This window comes from Aptenodytes patagonicus, chromosome 15, assembly GCF_965638725.1.
Source record: "Aptenodytes patagonicus chromosome 15, bAptPat1.pri.cur, whole genome shotgun sequence".
NCBI lineage: Eukaryota > Metazoa > Chordata > Aves > Sphenisciformes > Spheniscidae > Aptenodytes > Aptenodytes patagonicus.
Window position 1 is genome coordinate 9,140,807 of NC_134963.1, and position 19,435 is coordinate 9,160,241.

Here is a 19,435-nt window from a genome sequence, read left to right on the forward strand (position 1 = left end):
CTTCAACTTCTTCGTTGTTTCCTCATAGAGCACACGACTTCCCAAAACACCCAGCTAGGAGACAGCAGGATCTCCCTCGGGGAAGCAGAGCAGTCTGGAGCTGCCTCGCAGCCCTGCCTGCTGTCTTGCTGCTCCTTCTGGCAGTCCGAGGCTTCCTTGCCTCCTGAGCATCACAGAAGGAACCTGGATCAGGGCTGCCGAGTGTGCAGAGAGGAGACAGACAGAGCAGCATCTTACAGAGGGAGCCTCTTGGCTCAGCATGTCAGAGGAGCCCAGAGCATCGCAAGAGGACTGGAGCACACAACCGTCTTTCTTCCTGCCTTCTCCCACCACCTCACCTCTCACCTACATGGTGCCTCCCTGTGCTGCACTCCAGAACCAAAGCAGCTTGTCCATAACTCAGGGAATCAGTGCCTTACCCTATGCCCCCTTCCGCATGCGTATCACCGAGGCAGGCGGCATCCTGGATGGCTGTAGCTCAGGCTTTCCAGTGAGGTTTCACATCTACACTGCCATTAGCCGACAGGCAACTGATAGTACTTTAGCGCAGAGCAGTTCCACTCCTATAGCCCCCACGAGGAAGACAGCAGGAGCAGGGAGCAGCGCCACACAGCTCTCCTGCTGCTGAAACACCTCCTCAGCTGCCAGAGCTGGAAGCCAGATGGCTTTCCGTGCCCAGCCACCCCCTGGGCCAGCAGCTGGCTCTTCCTCTGGAGTCCACTGAATTTCCCAGCCAAGGTCTGCAGAGGAGCCCTGCAATGGCAGAGCTACCTCGGGAATTGTCTGCCATCAGAGTGGAACAAGAAGCTGTGACGATGGTGACTTTACCATGTCCATCTCCTGGGAGTGCCCTGCTAACACTGACACAAGTCTGCTCACCGTTTCACAGTAAAGCCAGTAACACATCTACCTTTAGCCATCTTCTAAGACCCTGACAAGTAGCTACTTTGCAGGAGTGATCAAAGCAACAGGCACTGCCTGTTCAACCCCACCAGTGCAGGAACTCACGCTCGGCAGGGAGCTAGCTAGGGGTAACTGGTCACCCAACCCCAAACCCTCACACCAGGAATCACAAACACGACGACCAAGCAGTAAGTGGGACTCTGGCCGCTGACACATAGCGCTTGGATGAGTCTTGGAGACTCCCTTTTATTTTCACAGTCACAGTGATGTGTGTGTATGTAACAGCAGCAGGCGTTGAAACATACAGCACAGTCAGACGCAGGTGTCCATCACTCAGGTCTAAGCAGCCATCACTGCCAATCCCCCCCCAGCCAGTCGCTCACAGGCGACACGCCGTCTGTCTGAGCAGCAAGAGAACAGCTGCCGAGGAGCTACAAAACCTCTTTGGTCCCATTAGCTTAAGAGGCTCCCACTTGCCTTTTCTGTCAGAGTGTAGACAAATTGAGCAGCAAGAGCAAGGAGGTGAAACAAGGTCCTCCAACAGGAGGGAGGGGAGGAAGCGGAAGGCCGAGAAGCAGGCAGGAGGTGTAGTGCATTCACACCACCACCATCACCACAGCCCCTGGAGAGGCTGGCAGGTTACAGCTGCGTTGGTGGGCAGCAGGGAAGGCAGCACTGTGCTGCACAATCACCAATCAGGCACGCGTGGAGGGACAAGGATCTCCCAGATTCAGCTACAGTATAAAAACCTCCTGACAGCGCCTGTAGGAGGATTATGAGTGTTGCAGCACTTGTTCTATTCCAGTTAGTCCGAGAACATGCAGGCTCTGTTAATCAAGGTAAGGCATTACATCGTGGCAGGGGATCATTTCTATAGATTAAGAGATATAAATAAAGCCCAAGTCTGACCAAGGCAAGTGTAGGCACAGAACTCCAGGCAGATGCAGTGTCTGACTGACATCTCTGAAAGCCAGTACTGCCCAGCAGCCTGGTGTCTGTATAGCTTAGAGCAAGAAGAGGTTTTACTTTAGGTCAAGGTACTCCAGGAGTGTCTGCCTGTGGCAGCAGAGCACCATGGATAGTCCTAGAGTCAATGTAAACCAAGCACCCCAACACAGCTATTTTCTATCTGCAGCCTTTGGTAAGTGCTAACGTCAACGATACTCTGCACTAGCACAAAACGTGCTGCAGGAACAGGGCAGTAAGAGTGCCCCTTCCTCAGGACAAGGCAGGCTGGAGACCCCATAGATGTAGCACAGAGCCTTGTGTCTCCTACGGAATAAATGGCTTTGAGATTTTACTTATTGAAGATGAACTAACTTTCAGCACGGGCTGAGACGCGTTGCCTCAGTGCATCAGTTCAAAGCAGGTTCACTCCATGCTTCAGCAGCTTTTGCTTGGCCTTGCTTGGCAAGCTGAATGCACTGTCATGAGGGTTGGGAACACCTGAGTTGCGGAGCGGAGCACCCAGCTGCTGGAAGTAGGTTTCCTGGACGGGATTCCGGCAGGCGTACACGGCTGTAGAGGCATTCCTAGCAGGGCAGGAGAGAAGGCAGTGGTCAGGATTTACAGCTTTGTGCAGGATCCCCTTCAGCTCACCAGGCTGGGCATTGGGATGCTTGTGGCACTGGACTCCCAGCTATTGAGAGGGGCTTTTAGGTCTCAGCAGAGCAAAGGAACACAGAGCTAAAATGGCCACCAAAACCCTGCAGTGTATTACCAGAAGGCCACAGGGAACCAGACCCTTCTTCTCAAGAGTCCTGGCACCCTAAAAGAAAAAGCATCGTATGTCACATCCTCTGGGACCTACTCAGCAGCATTAACATCCATGCATGTAGCCATCCTTTGAGTATTTCACTTGCTGGCAGACCAGCCCAGTACATCAAGAGCTGGTAGTTAAATACTCCTCGTGTCTAACACCCCTTCTTTCCTGGAGGAACCTATCTCACTGCTGCTGTCCATAAGCAAATCCCAGCCCGGCACCCTTGCAGCAGGAACCATACGAGGTTGTTTAGTCACAGGTGTGATGAAGGTCAGACAATAATCAGATACTGTAACCACAAAGGCTCAGGTCCTTGATTAAAAAACACCACTCAGTATTTGCCTGCAAGAGGGCTGGCAGGGAGCAAAGCAGAGGACTCTGCATTCCTCCTTGATGGAGGAAAGCAGCAACTGGTATGTTTGCTGACACCCTTCTGTGACAACTCTCCATAAAAGAAAGCAGTTTTAGTCATCTTGTTACTCAGTCTGATTCACACGTGGAGTTGCTTTTTTTGGGGCAACACAGAATACGCCAGCTTAGCTGGTATAGGATTTAAGGAGCCAGTCAAACTAATGCTTAACAAGGAGTTCTCCAGCATTGAAGTGTATGATTCACGTTCCCTTGGCAAGCTGTGTCAGAGAAGTGAAACAGTGTAATTCCCAGAAGCATCTTTATTTCATCATGCTTTGGACAAGCAAGCACGGCCAGGCAGGCAGAATCTGCGCACTCACAACATAACCATCCCCCCTGAGATCAGCTACAGGAACAGGGGGAGTGCTGTAGCACAGGATCAGCTTTAGCCACGGCTGTGTGGAAGGGCTCTGGCTGTGATAAGACCATCTTGCCTGGCGCATTACAATTGAGTTTGCCACGCACATTACAGTGTGTTTCCTCCAACCCAACAAGCCGTGCAAGAAAACAAAATCTAGGTTGCCAATTCTGGGTGCCTTTGGCTCCCAGCCGAGACACAAATTTATTAGGAACAGCTATATTTAACACTGCGTCTTAGAACCTTATGGTGCCAGGAACTAGCAATATTCTAGCATTATATTTTAATCCAAACCCGTGGCACAACTCAGCTGTGCCTTCAGTTCACTCGCCTTGGTGCCATCCTAGCCTCTCAATACCCAGATCACACTGCAGGCAGAATATTAAGTAGCCCACATCTAAAGAGCAAACTTCAGGGAATACGGCGACATGACTGACCCTTGGCAAGAGACACTGGTGTGATTGCAACACGTGCCAAACCTCAGCCAGCCTTAGAAAAGGGGCTCCCCCCCTTCTGCCTATTCTGTGTGCCACACAGCACTCCTGTGCCTGGAAGAGGAGGGAGTTACAAGCACACCTTACCTAATTATCATTTCTGAAGCAGTCGGAAGCTGGTTGAAGTCGGAGTGGATCAGCGTAGCAGCTCTCAGGAAGTGCCGATCCAGAGGGCCAGGTGTGTGGGGCAGGTTGGCTGCAGAATAGGAGTAAGGGGTGTGTTAAGAGGCTGCTCTGTAGAGGAGCGTGCCCCCATTTACTGAGCAGAAAAAAGGCTGTGGACCTCTCTCATAGACCCTGGATATCTACAGAACAGAGACTGGGTGACACCCTAAGCCCCAGTGTGACCTCAGTGAAGTTAGTCAGCAGCTTGCACCGTGCTCAGCCATGCACAACAAAAAGCCGGGGGTACCTTTCCACCCCCCACATCAGAGGGGTGACAAGAAAAGGCCCGAGACCTGGGTTACCTAGAATCACTGGGGTTTCTCTCTTTCCCTACAGCACTTCTAAGCTGGAGAGAGGTGGGACACTGCCTGTGAGGCTGCCAGAAAGAGGGAAACATTAGAATGAACTGGAACAATATGTGCACGGGGCTTTCTGCATGTCGATGGTCTACCCATCGATCCAGGCCAGCAGTCTCCGAACTGCTGGCTACTACCTGTTCCCAGTTCCTGCTTCTTGTAGCCAAAAACGACTGACACTCTGTTGTACAGCGGGACAAAAGGCATCACACCAGGGATGAATGAAGTCGGAGGGAGGGCAGGTTTGAAGAGGATGTCAAGTCCTGTGCTCGGACCTAGCCCTTAGCAGAACCCCAAGCAACATCTTCCTGAGCGAAGCACCAGTGGCAGCGGCTCCATCTCCCAGGGGCCTCTGGCTCTCATCCAAACAAAGCGATCAACAAACCTTCAGCAGATTATAAACTCACAAGAGACAAAGCTTCCTCAACAGGGCCTTATATCCAGGCTATTTTGTAGGAGTTATAGCAAGCAATGTTTCTGAAGCATGAGAAAAAGTTACCATAAACCCTGTTCCCCTCCTTAATCCCTCCTCCGAAGCGGCTGCTGTTCCAGAAGACGAAGGCTTACCCGTGAGTACGTTCTGAACACAATCATAGTGAGTGAAGCTGTAGGTTGTCTTGGCTGAGGAAGAGGAGTCTTTGGGCAGAGTCTCCCTCAGATGAACCTCGAGGCCGTTCAGAGAAGCCAGACTGCTGTGGTACTGCAGGCAGGGCAAAAAAAGGCAAGTGTTAGAGTAGATGGCCAGCTTTGCCTAGACTTCCAAGGAGGTACCGGAGGGAGCTTGGGTGAGCGAGATCAACAACAAAGGGACTGGACCCCTCCACGCTCTGCTGCCCAGGCTCCCACCCAGGAACAGCTGGGAAACTTGGGCACAGAGGAAAGCAGACGAGTCTCACAGCTTACAAGTCAGTGAGACGGGGACTCAGAAAAAGGCACTCCAACCTGAAAATAAGCCATTAAACCACCTGATGCTATTAATTACAGGAAAATGCAAGACTCCATTAATTTACCATCAAACATTATTCTCCAGGGCTCATTTTCACGTCCTGGCCATGACTTTCAGTCACAGCAAGGAATATTCCTTTGCTTACCAGCCCTTATTACACCAGACAGACAGTACAACCCAGGATGCAGCTTTACACGCTTGGGCTGGATTTAATTGCCTGCAATGTTTCCCGCAGCACCCTCTCAACACACGAGTAAATCTTCTAATGGGCACCCAGCCTCCGTGCTGAGCTTCTGGCCAGCTGCAGACTGCAGGCACTGAGCTATCACCAGGAGGAGAAAAAAAAGAAAAAAAAAAAAGGAAAAGCCAAGGAAACAGCCTCACATGTGGGGTAATGACAGGCCCAGCACGGAGCAATGGATTCGCACAACATCATAGTAACAGGAAAGCCAAGCTGCTTTCCTGACTGGACTTTCAGCAGCCCAGCTGCCCTGGCCGTGCTGAGGCTCCCAGGCAGCAGGCGGGGCTCAGGGGCCCTCCGGCAGTGCTGGGAAGATTAACTCCATAATCCTCCAGCCTGCCCGTGTGCTTTCCTCCACCACAGAGAGGATCAAGCCTCCATTCAGCAGGACGGCAGCGCCTGGCCTACCCTTGACCCCCCTGGTCACGGAACAGATTTTCTTTTCTGTGCAGTGAAATGAAAGGATAAGACCTAAAGACAGGCAGGAAGCGAGCCTGAAAGCCTCCAAAGCCTCCTGCTCTGCAGGGAAAGCCTGTATGGGAAACCGCCCTCCCAGAGGGATGATCGGTACTGCCTGCTGTTCTCAGCTGCACGAGTAGCATATTTTACCCTTCTTTGGTGTCATTCAGGGGCCTCAAAGCATTCGACAAACATTAATTATAACTAAGCTTGGACATCCCCGAGAGCTGAGGGTCATTTTTAATCTACAGATAAACAAAGGAACAGACAAGCCGAGATTATGCCTCAAGTCCACCATGACGCCAGCAGCAGAGCCCAGCACTACCTCCTTGAACAATATACTCTTCCTCCTGGGATGACGGGACACGCAGTGCATCTCTCCTAAGAGATAACAAACACCTGCACCTAGAGAAAGGGTGTAGTCAGAAGAACCCAGTCACAGTCAAAATCCAAGCTGTGTGAAAGTACAGTTTTGCTAAGATGAGATCCAAAGCAAGAGTATGTGAAGTGGAAGCAGCATGTTTGGGAAAAGAGGAACCCGAACAGAACAGGGCTTTGGCAACCCTGGGGCAATACATAAAGAAAATCAACTGAAGTGCGGTGCACCACTGTCAGGCAGTTGATCTTGAGGCTTAATTGGAACAGGCTGCCCAGGGAAGTGGTTGAGTCACCATCCCTGGAAGTATTTAAAAGACGTGTAGATGAGGCACTTAGGGACATGGTTTAGTGGGCATGGTGGTGGTGGGTTCACGGTTGGACTCGATGATCTTAGAGGTCTTTTCCAACCTTGATGATTAATGATTCTATGATTAATGAACCAAATGACAAATTGAGCCAGGCTGGGCCCACTGCTGGCCTTGCCCAGGCATTTGATGGGAGGGGGATGTGCAATGTGTCACTAGCAGAGCTAACCCCCGCAACAAGGCATTTCACATGCTAGCTACCTCCTTCAGACACTCCTTCTCATGGCAGGTCAGACATGAAGCAGAGCAGAGGCTGGTTTCCAGCCACGGGTGCCGCACAGGCTGCCGGGAACCGCACAGCAGAGCTGCACTGCCAGCCGGCCAGATCAGAGCTGCAACTGCAGGAAACCCAGAGAAGCTAAGGCTACCTGTGCAATGAGGACAACCTTCAGCTCTCGAGAGCATCAGTTCCTACCTGCCTGCATCACCCTCTCTCCCCGCAACTGGAGAAGACATGGTAGAGTGGGAGCCGTTGTGCAGTTGCCTGTTTGAAATGGGGGACAGAGCAATGTGCCATGTCTGGTGCAAAAGGCCAAGGCTGCACCTCCTGGCCTCTGCTGATTTTGCAGCAATCCCTTCCTGGGCACACCAATCCTCAAATGCTGTGCGGAGGTGGCTCCCCCTGCTTATGGGGCGGAGGGTGGGGGGTCACAGCCACAGTCTCCGAGTCCCAGAGCTCGGAAGTAAAAGGAGTAACCTTGAGGCTCTACTAATGCTGGGAGCCAGCGTTAGTCTGAGCTTCCCTCCACCTTCCAGTCTGACAGTTAAAGAAATTAGGTTGTTCCTATGGCAACTGGCATACCAAACAGGCCTCTGCAGCTTTGACTCAGCTCCCTGGTAGGGAAGCAGAGGCCAGGCAGCAGCTCTGCAGACTAATGCTTCACTGGGAAACGCCGGGGGCCGGCACATCCTTCCCCCGCAGCCCCATTAGCTGCACCGCGCTGCCTGGCAGGGAAGCCTGTGCGCCAAAGCAAATCCCGCAGCAGAGTAATTTGGGATTGCTCTGGTACAGCACCTATTTGCAGTGCCCAAATGGCACCCTTCGCTCCGGCCCCTGGAGAGCAGCACCAGGGAGAGCAGGCTGGGGACACAGACAGCCAGACTTTCACGTAGAAAGGAAACGCTTCAGGGACTTGCTGCCAGACACGTCTCTGGTGCTTCCAGAGTGAGAAGCTGTGACATGCAAAGTGGAGGTTAAACAGAGAACAAACCTTGCTTTCCAAAAAGCACTACAAAACTGACAGGGTTTCCCAACAAATCCCAAATCCAGCACAGGCCTTTGGCAGCCCGCGGGGCTGTCTGACAGTCACACCTACACGTTCTGCTCCGGTGCTGGCACCGACAGACAACAACAGGCAACAGGAGTTGCCTGTGAGACAACGCTCTCACCTCTCAGGCTCGCTGCCTGACATTCGCGAACAACCTCCCACGTAGCTTTGGTTGTGGTGACGAACCCTAAGCCAAATGGCTTTGCCTTGCACAACACAGAGCAGGTGAGGAAAGAGATGGGAAGCGCGATCCAATGCTCGCTCTTCAGTTGTAACCCCCATCCCCACCACCACCACCAGACAAGCAGCAGTGAGCGTATCTGCAGGTGTGGAGGAGCTTTCCCACTTACCACATCTTCAATGGAACTCTGGTCCTCTCGGAGGTGATCTTCAGCCAGCAGGGAGAGCACAAGCCCCTTAACACAGTGAACATACAAGCTCATTTTAACTGGTTTGCACTGTTTGCCTGACTGCACACCAGCCTGGGCTCCCAGACTGTCCACCTCAGGCAGCCAGTCATTCTCCCTGCTCCTGGGACAGTGCATGTTCTCTGCTGGGTCACCGGGCAGACTCTCCTGAACCTCTACAGCTGGCAGCTGACTCCTGCTTTGGAGCTCTGGTTGCACGGCAGTGGCTGGACAATCCAAACCCCACACATTGCCACCAGCTGCACCGCTGCTTTCTCCAGAGACACTATTTTGGCTCATAGTCCCTTGCTCGTCTTGTTCACTTGATTTCCTTCTGCTCAACTCTTGCGCAGGAGAGCAAATAGCCAGACTGCCACTGGTTGCAGGATAACTTTGGAAACTGCATTGCTCAACATCAGAGTCCACAGGGGATTTCCCCATGCTCTGACTCTCCTGCTCCTGGGCATAAGGGTTTGGAAAGGAAAAGCCTTCCAGATACGGACCTGTAGTTTGAGCACACTCAGCAGTATGGAGTGTGAAAGGGCTTGGCAGCTGCTTCGTGTCTCTCTCTAATGGCAAGGATGCTTTTCTACCGAGCTCTGAACTTTTGCTGTCTGGGCTGCTCAGTTTTGCAGTTGGAGAATCCTTTGTACTGGCTTCCATTTCAGGGAAGCCCTTCAAAGGACCTGTGTTTGCAAGGCTGCCTGATTGCCCAGCATCTTCTGATGCAGCTGTGCTTGAAGCTTGCTCAGGGGACTCCTGCACAGAGATATTATTCAGGTCTTGGTTTTCACAAACTCCTGTTGATTCTGCAACTGCCTGGGAGCAGAGAGCATTCTTCTCTCCTCTAGGGCTTGCTGGAGACACGGATGACCTAGAGGGAGATGACAAGTTGATTAAACCACTGAGTAGGATCTGTTTGGAGTTATTACATACCTAATAACACTATCACCTCCTGGCAGTGTTCAATAGCTGATCTATTCTCTGCTACAAAGAGCATCTACCTCGGAAAAGGATGGGCTAAGGTCTAACAAAGGTGAAAAGCACGGGCCTCTTACACTGCAGACTCCTGGGAACGTCATTCCCTTACTTACAAAGCACAAAGGCAGCACTGCGAGCTGAGAAACAACAGAACATGGCAGTTGGCCTCGGGAAACAGTTCTGCTTTAGGCTGCTTCACAACAGAGATATGGAGACCACAAATTCTGTCCAGCCTGAAAGACCTCGGGCAGCTTTAACAGCCAGATTACAGAGTTCAAGTTAGTATCAGAGAAAACAGCAATAACGGCTAGCGAGGACACAGCGCCACATATTAGCTCCTTTGCTGCAAAAGCCTCTCTACGCATCAAATTGATTTCCTACCTAGTCATCCACTCCACTGGAAAGTCTCGGAGCACTGAGACTTCATCTTCTGTTAGGAATACCGGGATGATACAGACACCCTGTGGCAATGGAGAATCTGCAAGAGCAATGGAGGTTTGAGGATTAAATTAACATGCCCCAGCATAAAGAACAGAAGCCAGACTCCATCAGCCCAAATGCTTCTGCAGGAGGAGAAGGTGTGCTATCATCCCGTATCCTGGGTCACCACAAACTGACCACGTCTGACTAGGCAGCATTTTCCCATCCTCCTCACACACTTAATGCCTGACACAGTTAAACTTTCCCTTAGCATTTTTTTTCTAACCATCCTGGCAGAATATCTATAAACTGATGCTCTGAAGGTTTGGACTGAAAGCATCAGCCATCTGTTTTCAGGGCTCCGTCAGTGGCCAAGTAGGCACATGGATAACTGGAATTAAAGCAGGCATGTTGGGAATCTGCACAACTGACAATTAAACCCAAAAGAGCAAACTCCTTTGCTTAGCCAAAGGAAGGAACTAGTTCTGATTACACAACACCCACTGGCACATGCTGAGTAGTGGCAGCAACACCCTCAGGGATATACTCCTGCATCCAGCAAGAGCTTTGACATGAATCCCAGAGAACCAGCTCATGCTCTCCCTGCAGAGAATGCAGGCCCAGAGGGTTGCCCATATGCTGCTGCTGTGCACTTGGCAACCAGTACTCTGCAGCTGGATGCTCACCAGGCTCCCGCTGCTCCTCACCTCCAGGCTCACTCTGAAAGAAAAGCCAAGAATCAGCTCTGCGGCATGACTCAACACTTGCCATCAGTGCCACCAGGACATCTCTTCCAGCCTCCTCAGCCTCCCTGTGACTACAGCAGACCCCAGACCATCCCCTTCAGCAAATGCTATGACTGGTTTACCATGCTGGGCAGTGATTTGTTCCTTGGGTAGAAGACCTCAAAGTCAAGGGGACTTCCCAAGAACCAAAATACACCTGAAAGCAAGGACAAATACCACCCTTTGCCACTACTGCCTGCTCAGGGCACAAAAACTTGGTTCACTCAACCAGAGTAAGAGCAGAGTCCTTCTTCATATCTGGATCTTGATGGCTTTTTTGTAAAAGATCTTGAACCACATAAATAATTACTTTTGACAAGTTTTAATGCAAACGAAAATTGATCTATTTGTCACTTTCAGGCATTCATTGTGTGTATATTTAGCACTAAATACCTAAACTCGGGTAAAAAGCTAATCAAAACATCACATAGATGAGAACTCATGAATTCAGTAACTTAAAGACCAAAAAAAAAGCAAATTCGTAGTGCAGAAGTCTTGAAACCTTACTCAATCATAACTAATAAAAGCTTTTAGCATCAGCATCAATATTTGTCCTTCCCAGTAATGGCACACGTAAGATCTACGCGACAAGAGCTCCCACACCGCATCCTTACAAGTGGGTATCTGCATGCAGGGAACGTGTTTAGCAACATACCTGGCCTGGAGACTCATTGCCTTGGAGGAGAACTTTGGCAGTGAGAGGAGGTGGCAGCTGCGTGCTCACAATCCTAAAAGGACAAAACAAAGTCATCCATGAGCAGAGTGGCATTTCCTGAAGCTCAGCCATAGACTCCCATCACTCCGGGCATCAGGACAGGCAGAGCCAGCAGCAATGCTCGCACTAGACTTTTACTTGTACTCTGAGCAAAACTGACAGTGCTGCAGGGCCCCATTTCACAGCTGGGTGATCTCTGGGGGAGTCTCTAGGGTTCCGCTGCACCCACCTCTCCCGGTCCTGCCAGACACTCTGCAAGGGTTGAAGGGCCAGCCCCAGACACGGGCTGGAGCTAACACATTGCCAAACAAGAGGAACACAAGCTGGGTGACCATCGGGACTCTCATTTTCTTCTTTTCTTTGGATCAGTTCCACTCTAAACTCAGGAAAACCGCCTGCTGGCGTTTACTTTGGGCCAACAAATCTGGTTTTGCTGAGTCAAGACCTAAGACAGACCAATCCATACAGGCTGCCTGCCACCCCATGAAGAGCTGTGGGCAGTGGAGAAGATTCGGAAAGACTAGCACTCAAAGTACTGCAGCACAGGTCCCTTGGACAGGGCTTCCAAAGGTATTCTCAGTCTTCCCATTTACGTCTTGTTGAGATCCACATTCTGGAGAGTCTCAAAAAAACTCTAAAGAAGGAGAAGTGTAACTCAGGTACAAAGCCCTTTGCAGCACTGTAGTGAGATTCAGAGTTCAGAGAACTCTGATGACGTTTGGTGAAAAAAAAAATCTCTACCAGACAGACCAGCAATACGAGAGACACACGCTGGTGATGGGCAGACGCAGGACAAGACTCCATTCTCAAGTCAGACTTTCACTTCCACTGCAACATGCTGCCAGCTTTAAGGTGCTGCCGTAACTCACGCTCAGTGTCCTGCTTGCACGTATGAGATCATTCCCTTAAAAATGCCTGGCCTGCCTCTGTCAGACCTGGAAAGATGCACGCATCGTGGCATATTGCCAGTGCTCATAAAAGGTGCTACAGGAACAGTCTATGCCAAAGGAAAAATGTGCTTGAATGTTATTGCCAAGAAATTCTCAGAATCCCCCACCTCCTGTCTTTCAAGGCCACCTTCGAGGCTTTCCCTGATGTCGTTCAGTGTCACACCTGCAGCATCTTCAGCTATGATCGGCTGAAAGAAGGCAGCATTTCTTGCGGGAAATGCTGGCTCGTTCTTCTGCGCACTTTCTACCAGTATAGACAGTGGTCCTGGCCAACAAGTCAGTCAAAAAATACATACATACAGACACACGCACACGCGCGCTGTATTTGCAAGACTGCAAAGAGAACACTAAGGGGAAAGAATAATATTCACACGTCTTTCTTTTCCTTGCTGACTTCCACCTAAGAAGCTCAAGAAGTTCAGTCTTCACATCCTGCTGAATATCAAAGACAGCAGATTACTACTAAAACCCAAACCTTGAATTTCTTCATGCTTCCATTTCTCCTACTGATAAACACAAATAACCATTTATCCTCTTTGAAATACACCAGCAGACAGGGATTACCTTGCCTGAAGCATTGATGTTCCTGCCAATTACAAACAGCAGCCCTGTGTGTACAGCTGGTGCCCTTGCTCTGCTCCCTGGATGCACTCCGGGATCACAGCCCTGGGAAGGGGCAGATTTAACGCGCGGGTTAACCCTTTGGGTAATGCCTGATTACTTACAAGCCTTTGTAGAGAATGCAGCCTGCCAAGACATGGGGAGACCGCTGGCAAGTTTGCAAGATGAGAGCTGCCTTCAGTAAGAGCAGGGGGTCCACCTAGACAAGGAGAACCACAAGAAGTTGGGCCAGAGAATCCTGGGAAATGCTCAAAGCAGCAAATAAACACAAAAGCATCGGCACTAAGGCAGCTCTAGAGCCAGACACTGCAGGGGACAGGCTTTTACCTTGGTTTTGTCCAGATTCCAGAGAGAATTGAAAATCTTGTGGAGGTCACTGGTGTTTTTTTGGATGTGTTCAATATATCTGTCCCACTGCCTGCTCAGTTCCTCCTGAGAAAATGCCTGCGGACAACAAAAATCCACACGGCTGTCACTGCACAGGCCTTAATGCATTCAGGATGGTTAGATGCAGTCAATCTGGGACAGTACCTATAAGTGACAAATCTTGTGAGGATAAGGAGGAAGATGATATTGAGAGGAAACTGCTTTAGACTGAACATCTAGGAAACTTTTAGTAGACGCCCTCAGTGCAACAGGAAGATGGGCCTGTACACTTTTCCAGGTTGCAATTCTTTGATACGTGAGCTTGCTCTGACCCTTGCTAGTAGGAAGACAACATAAGGGAATATGCCAGCGCGTACGTGCCTGGGGAGAGCTCGGCCAATATGGGAAGTGTTTAAGACCTCTTCCTAGGCAGAAACATCATGGCTGCTGATCTTTAATTACCATGTACGCACGGTGCACAGGTCCATTGTAGAAAGTGAAGAGGCTGATCAGCTGCTCCAGAAACCGTCTACAGCTGACATCAGGGAGCTCAATGGCACAGCCCAGAACCTTTAATACAGAAAGCCGTGAGTGAAGAATGTTTACTGACAAAACCCAGGCATAGCAGGTGACAACAACTCTTATCGCTTTCAAATGAGTATCAAGGGCGTACAAGCAGTTCTGTGGCTGGCAAACATCCCCCAGATTCACAAGTCACAGGAAAAGGAAATTCAAAAATACCCACAGAACAGCCCTGGCACAGACAGGATAAATAAATGATATCAGAAATCCAGCGTTTTAGACACACTCCCTTCCCACGTTAGATGACCTAGCTCGGTGTTCTAATAGCTGAGAACATTTTCCTGAAACTAAGTACTTAGAAATATTCAAATTAACTTGTTATTTACAGCGATGAAGATGCTTCATTTAGTTTTTGAGTTGCCAAGAGAAACAGAAGCGCCAGGCCTTCTGCCTCAGAGAGAGCCCACTGAGCCTGAACAGCACTGCCGATTAAATAGGTCTGACCGGTCTTAGCCCAGTTTCCAGGGGATGGTTTGGGGCATTTCTGTCACGACTCTGCTGCACACTGCTCTTTATATACTAAATATCTGTTGACACTGACAAAGCTCTGCAGCAGGGAATGCTGAGGGTTAGAAGGAAGGAACGGTCAGACTACCAAAAAAGGGAGACTGAGTCCTTATTACAAACTGCAGCACACGGAATCCTGTTTCGAGTCATTGCCAGTAACCCACGGATACACATAACGATGCAGAGCTTAGTGTTTTACAGCCATTGCCAGGCACATCTTAAGAAAACACGCTGGGTGTGGACACACAAATGAGGTACGTGAAGCTTTTTACAGAACAGCTGAAGCGACTGCCACGAACGACACATGCTCGTAGGCTGTGGTAAACAAAATTTAAGTTACCTTGCAATGAAAAGTTGTGCATTGCAAGTTCCCACCCTAGCTCTCCCCAGGTCTATCTGCGTGCAGCCCATACCGCGAAAAGAAGCAGCCCTCTGTTTGATAAAATAGCTCAGACTCCCTCGCAGTTTTAGCTTTGCGACTGCCTCCAGATCCCTTGAACTCACCCACAGATAGTCTCCATCCACTACAACTGCAAACTTGAGCTTCCTCAGGCGAATGAGACTTGGAGGAACTCCAGAAATCTCAGTCATGCAGTGCACCACTCCGGCAATCTGTCCACACAGCAGTTCCTGCTGGTCGGGGAGAGTCTGTCGAGGAAGGCCGGGAAGAAAGACTTTTTTTTGGTTTTTTCCTTTTAAAAGGACTTGGAAAAAAAATCACTACTGTATTCAGGTATAAATAAAAATGAATTATAAGTTCAATTTAATTATAAATCAAATGCAGTAGCACAGGCAAATTTCTGGGGAAAAAATAACCGGACTGCTTTTTTTCAGGCAGCACAAGGGCCTAGAGCTTATTTAGGGGCACTTTCATCCCTCGTGTGTATTTATTCACACCACCAGAGCAGACCTGGACTCTGCCGGAGGACTCCACTGACCAGAATCCACAGCGGGGGAGCAGAGTGCAACACCACCATGCCCAGCCTCAGAAGCCCGAGGACTTCCGTGCACGGAGTCTGGTGGAGCACCACCCCAGCTGGTTCTAGTTGCATGAGTTTTCTTAAAACTTTTGTGAATACTGGATAAGAATTAATCCAAAGCTCCACCTGGAAGCCTGACCGTTCCTGAACCAGAATTATCAGCACTGACTCACAACACAGGCACTCCTTTACAGGCACTGAAATAAAAGCAGACATTACCTGAGAAGGATAAAAATAACAAATCCCGGCACTTGTAGGATCTCCTTCTTCCTTAACCTTCGAACCATCATAAAGGAAAAAGTAATTCCACCTAAAAAAGCAAAGCATTGACAGAAATGACTGTATGTTTGAAAACTGTTACGCTTCTCCCTCTCCTTTCTATTATTTCAGGTAGAGCAACAAAAAGGTTATGACAAATGAAAGGAGACGTGGTTCTTACATAACCACGCCGAGTTTAGACGTGAAAGCAGCGCTAGAGGGGTCCCACGCTATCACACTCGACCACTTTTGTGGGTTTAAGATAGATTCTGTAACCCTGCAGCTAAGACACGAGGAAGGAGATACGGACTTGTGAGATATTCTCCTGTCCTGAGCACACGGAGTAATTATCATTAAGCGTCAACCATGTGCGGTCCAAACAGTTCCCACAACCTGCTGCTTTTCATTTTATTGCTGGCTGTACACGACAGGCCTCAAGGAGGGCAAGGCGGAGGAGGTTTCCTTCAGAAGATGGCCTGCTCCGTAATATTATTCAGCGTGCAATTTCAAGGCCGTATGTATTTAACCACACTTTTTGTCCGCTCCTACTAGTAAGCCGCTAGTTACAAGCTTTGCACACAAGAGCTTTCCAGCGGGAACAGATGAAGTCCGGAACAAAAGCAAAAGGCAACTCAAAAGGAGAAGCCGAAGAGCACAAGTTACTGTCCGGCCAGGAAAACAAGGCTGAATGCCGCCTCAGACCGTCTCTCCGCGCTCCTGGAGCGATTCACCGGAGAGAGGCGAAGCTGTTGAGACCCTGCGTTGGCTTCCAGGAGATGCGGGTCCTGCTCCCGGCTTTGCCGGGCCCCCGGAAGGCGCTCCCCGCCCCCGCGCTCCGTCCGCAACCGGGGGGAGCAAGCGTTTCCCCGCCAGAAAAGGGACAAACGCGCATTCGCGGGGCAGCAGCGCGGCCGGTCGCGACCGGCCCACGCCAGCGCCGGTGTCTCCTCGATACCGACGAGCCGGTGGCGGGGGCAGGGAGCGGGAGAGCCCCGCGGCCGCGGCGGGAGGCCCGGGGGAAGGGGCTCACCACGGCGCCGAGCCGGGCTCCGGCGCGGCGGGGCGGGCCATCGGTGTTCGGGCTCCCGGCGGCCGTCGCCGGGACGAGCCGAGAGAGGGGCCGTCCCTCCGGCGGGGCCCGCCGCCACCGGGGCTGAGCGGCCCGGCCTCCTGCCGCCGCTTCCGGGAGGCGGCCCCCCCCCCCCCCCGGTCCCATGACAGCGGCACGTGACCGCCCGCGCTACGGCGGCCGGCGCATGGCGGAGGCGGGTGGGCGGCGGCGGCGGCGGCGGCGGGGCCGGGCGGGCGGGGAGGCGGCGGAGAGCGGCGCGGTGCTGCGGCGGCTGCAGGAGGCGCGGTGAGTGCCCGGCCCCCGTCCCGCGTGCGCGTGTGTCCCCCGCCCCGGGCTGCCGGGCCCCGCTGACGCTGCGCTCTCCCCGCAGGGACGATCTGTTGAGCTCCGGCTTCTGGACGGCGAGCGCCGGTGCGTGCGGGGAGCGGGAGGGGAGAACGGGCCGCCCCCCCTCCCCCCCACCACGCCGGGCCTGACGCTTCTCTCCGTGCCCGCAGGAGCCGTGCGGGCCCTGCTGGGCGGCAGCGCGGAGCCGCTCGCCCGCTGCGTCTGCTTCGGCCTGGGGCGGTTCAGCGGCAGCCCGGCCGCCCGGCACCAGCTGGCATTCCTGCTGCTGCTGCTGGAGGAGCTGGGGGTGAGGACGGGGCGGCGGGGAGAACCCGAGGGGGGGACGGGCCCCCGCCGCCCCGGCCCCCGCCCACGGCCGCCCCTCTCCCCGCAGGTGCCGCCCGGCCGGTGCTCCCTGTTCGATCCCGCCTTCTCCCCCCAGGAGACGGCCGCGCTGGGGCAGCTGGGGCTGCGGCTCCTCCCGGACAACGAGGTGAGCGGGGCCCGCAGGGCTGGGCCCCGATCCCCGGGGCTCCCGGGGCGGTCCGGCCCCGGGATCGGGGAGGGGGGGCACCATCCTAGCCCCCGCTGCCGGGGCTCGGCTGTAACGGGAAACGTTGGTTTACGTGCAGGAGGGGAAACACGACATTGAGGGATCGGCCACGCTGTTTTACATGGTGCACTGCGGGAAAGCCTTGTACAACAACCTCCTGTGGAGGAACTGGTCCGCAGGGGCACTGTCCAAAATGGTCATCATCGGGAACAGCTTTAAAGGAATCGAGGAGAGGTGCGTGCAGCCCCCGCAGGGAAAGGGGCGGGTGCCTCCAACGGCGTTTTCCTCTCCTCGCCTCCTTTACGCCTTTTTCTGTATTGCTTCTGACAATGATTTCCAGATTTTGCTCGCTTTCAACTTGCTGTCCTGTTTGCGGTCATCAGCCACCTCCCACCTTTTCGATCCCACGCGGCTGTTCAGAAAAGCTGTCCAAATTCACGGGAGCGTCATGTGTCTAATGCTGGCTACCTTGTGTTATTCTAGGTTGTTGTCACGAATATTGGAGAGAGATTATTCTTACATAGCAAAGGTACGAGTCACTAGTTTTTAACATTATTGTTGTTTTAACATTATTTTAACATTCTCATTAAAAGCACCTTTTAATGAGAAAGGAAATAAAAATAACCACCCTCCTCTTTCCCATTCCAATTTATAATCTTTTTTCCTGGCCACTACAATATAAAAAATGAATTGCTTTAGGATCATTCTACATGACCTGCAGAACACGCTGCACACAGGGCTTGGGTTAACGTAACACCGTCCTCAACTTCACCGACTCCTAACTGAGCTTTGCAGAAAAGTTCTTCTGCGTCGTACGTTAACTTTTTCCCCAAAATACTCCTTAGGTCTTGAAAGGGACAGAGGAAGTGGCACTCCCCGCTCACCCTCGGTACCTGGACACCTTTAACGACACCTCCGTCCACTGGTTTCCTGTACAAAAACTGAAGGAACTCTCCCCCGAGGTCTGGGACTTCGCGGAGGAGCCGACGTACCAAGACTGTGACAACTTGGAGATCATCAGAAAGGAGGACAGAGCTGACCGGCGGAGTCCTGACCGCTCTCTGCAGCAGGGGTGGGGCCTTGGGGCCGTCTCTTGTCCCACAGTAGCTCCTACGCAGCTGAGATGAAGCTCAAGCACCGGCAGCATCATCGTGCTCCGCCAAAAGCGGCAGCACCCAAACACTGAGCGTGATGGGACATTTTTGTATCCTAATTACTTAATAAAAGGTAAAGCTGTGCTTTGACTTACACTCACTTAACTACAGCGAACAAATTTAACTAAAACCTGCCTTTTAAGCCATCCGTACTGCATAATGATTGTTCTTTTGATCCCCTCCTCTTTCACAAACAATTCAAAGCCTTTGCGTGTACTACGCACATTTCGAAGCATCGGGAAGGGGGAATTATTTGAGAGGGGGTTGTAGTTGAAGGTATTGGCATCTAGTTCCAAATGCAGGCTTAGAAAAGCTTTCTCAGTGGCAGGGGCCTTCAGCTGCTCAGCGCTACTGAAATCAGCACTTTATCTGTTCTATGAAGAATCAGGTCATCTCCCTCTAGGGACAAAAAGCCTCTGTTTCCCTCCCTCACCTCTGTGCCCTGAACTGCTGCGGTCCCACAGGACACGTTCTGTGAATTTGCTGGAAAAAATCTCCCCCCTTCCAGCTCTGCGTTGACAGGGCAGAGAGGGCACCCTGGTCAGCTGATGGCCTGTGGGCAGGCACCAGGCTGAAGGAGCCACCAGCACACCCAGGGAGAGGTGGGACAAGTCCCAGCTGTGCGTGGTAGAGAGGAGCCCACTGGGTGAG

The 19,435-nt window shown here is 51.8% G+C and overlaps 2 protein-coding genes across 2 annotated transcripts; one reads left to right on the forward strand and one right to left on the reverse strand.

The window, feature by feature from the left end:
• Positions 1–1,092: 1,092 nt before the first annotated feature.
• Positions 1,093–16,807, reverse strand: HPS4 (HPS4 biogenesis of lysosomal organelles complex 3 subunit 2). Its single transcript, XM_076353267.1, has 13 exons — positions 16,709–16,807; positions 15,640–15,730; positions 14,945–15,088; positions 13,814–13,921; positions 13,313–13,429; positions 13,090–13,184; positions 11,355–11,427; positions 10,601–10,634; positions 9,876–9,972; positions 8,457–9,387; positions 5,017–5,149; positions 4,016–4,124; positions 1,093–2,435 (listed from the first exon to the last, which is right to left on the reverse strand). Exons 1-13 carry the CDS (start codon positions 16,747–16,749, stop codon positions 2,264–2,266), a joined length of 2,145 nt encoding a protein of 714 aa, XP_076209382.1. The 5' UTR covers positions 16,750–16,807; the 3' UTR covers positions 1,093–2,263.
• An 85-nt stretch (positions 16,808–16,892) lies between these two features.
• Positions 16,893–18,867, forward strand: SRRD (SRR1 domain containing). The gene is made up of 7 exons (XM_076353159.1): positions 16,893–17,035; positions 17,121–17,161; positions 17,248–17,384; positions 17,472–17,570; positions 17,710–17,864; positions 18,114–18,159; positions 18,476–18,867. The coding sequence occupies exons 1-7, from the start codon at positions 16,893–16,895 to the stop codon at positions 18,755–18,757; spliced, it is 903 nt and encodes a 300-aa protein (XP_076209274.1). The 3' UTR covers positions 18,758–18,867.
• Positions 18,868–19,435: the final 568 nt, after the last annotated feature.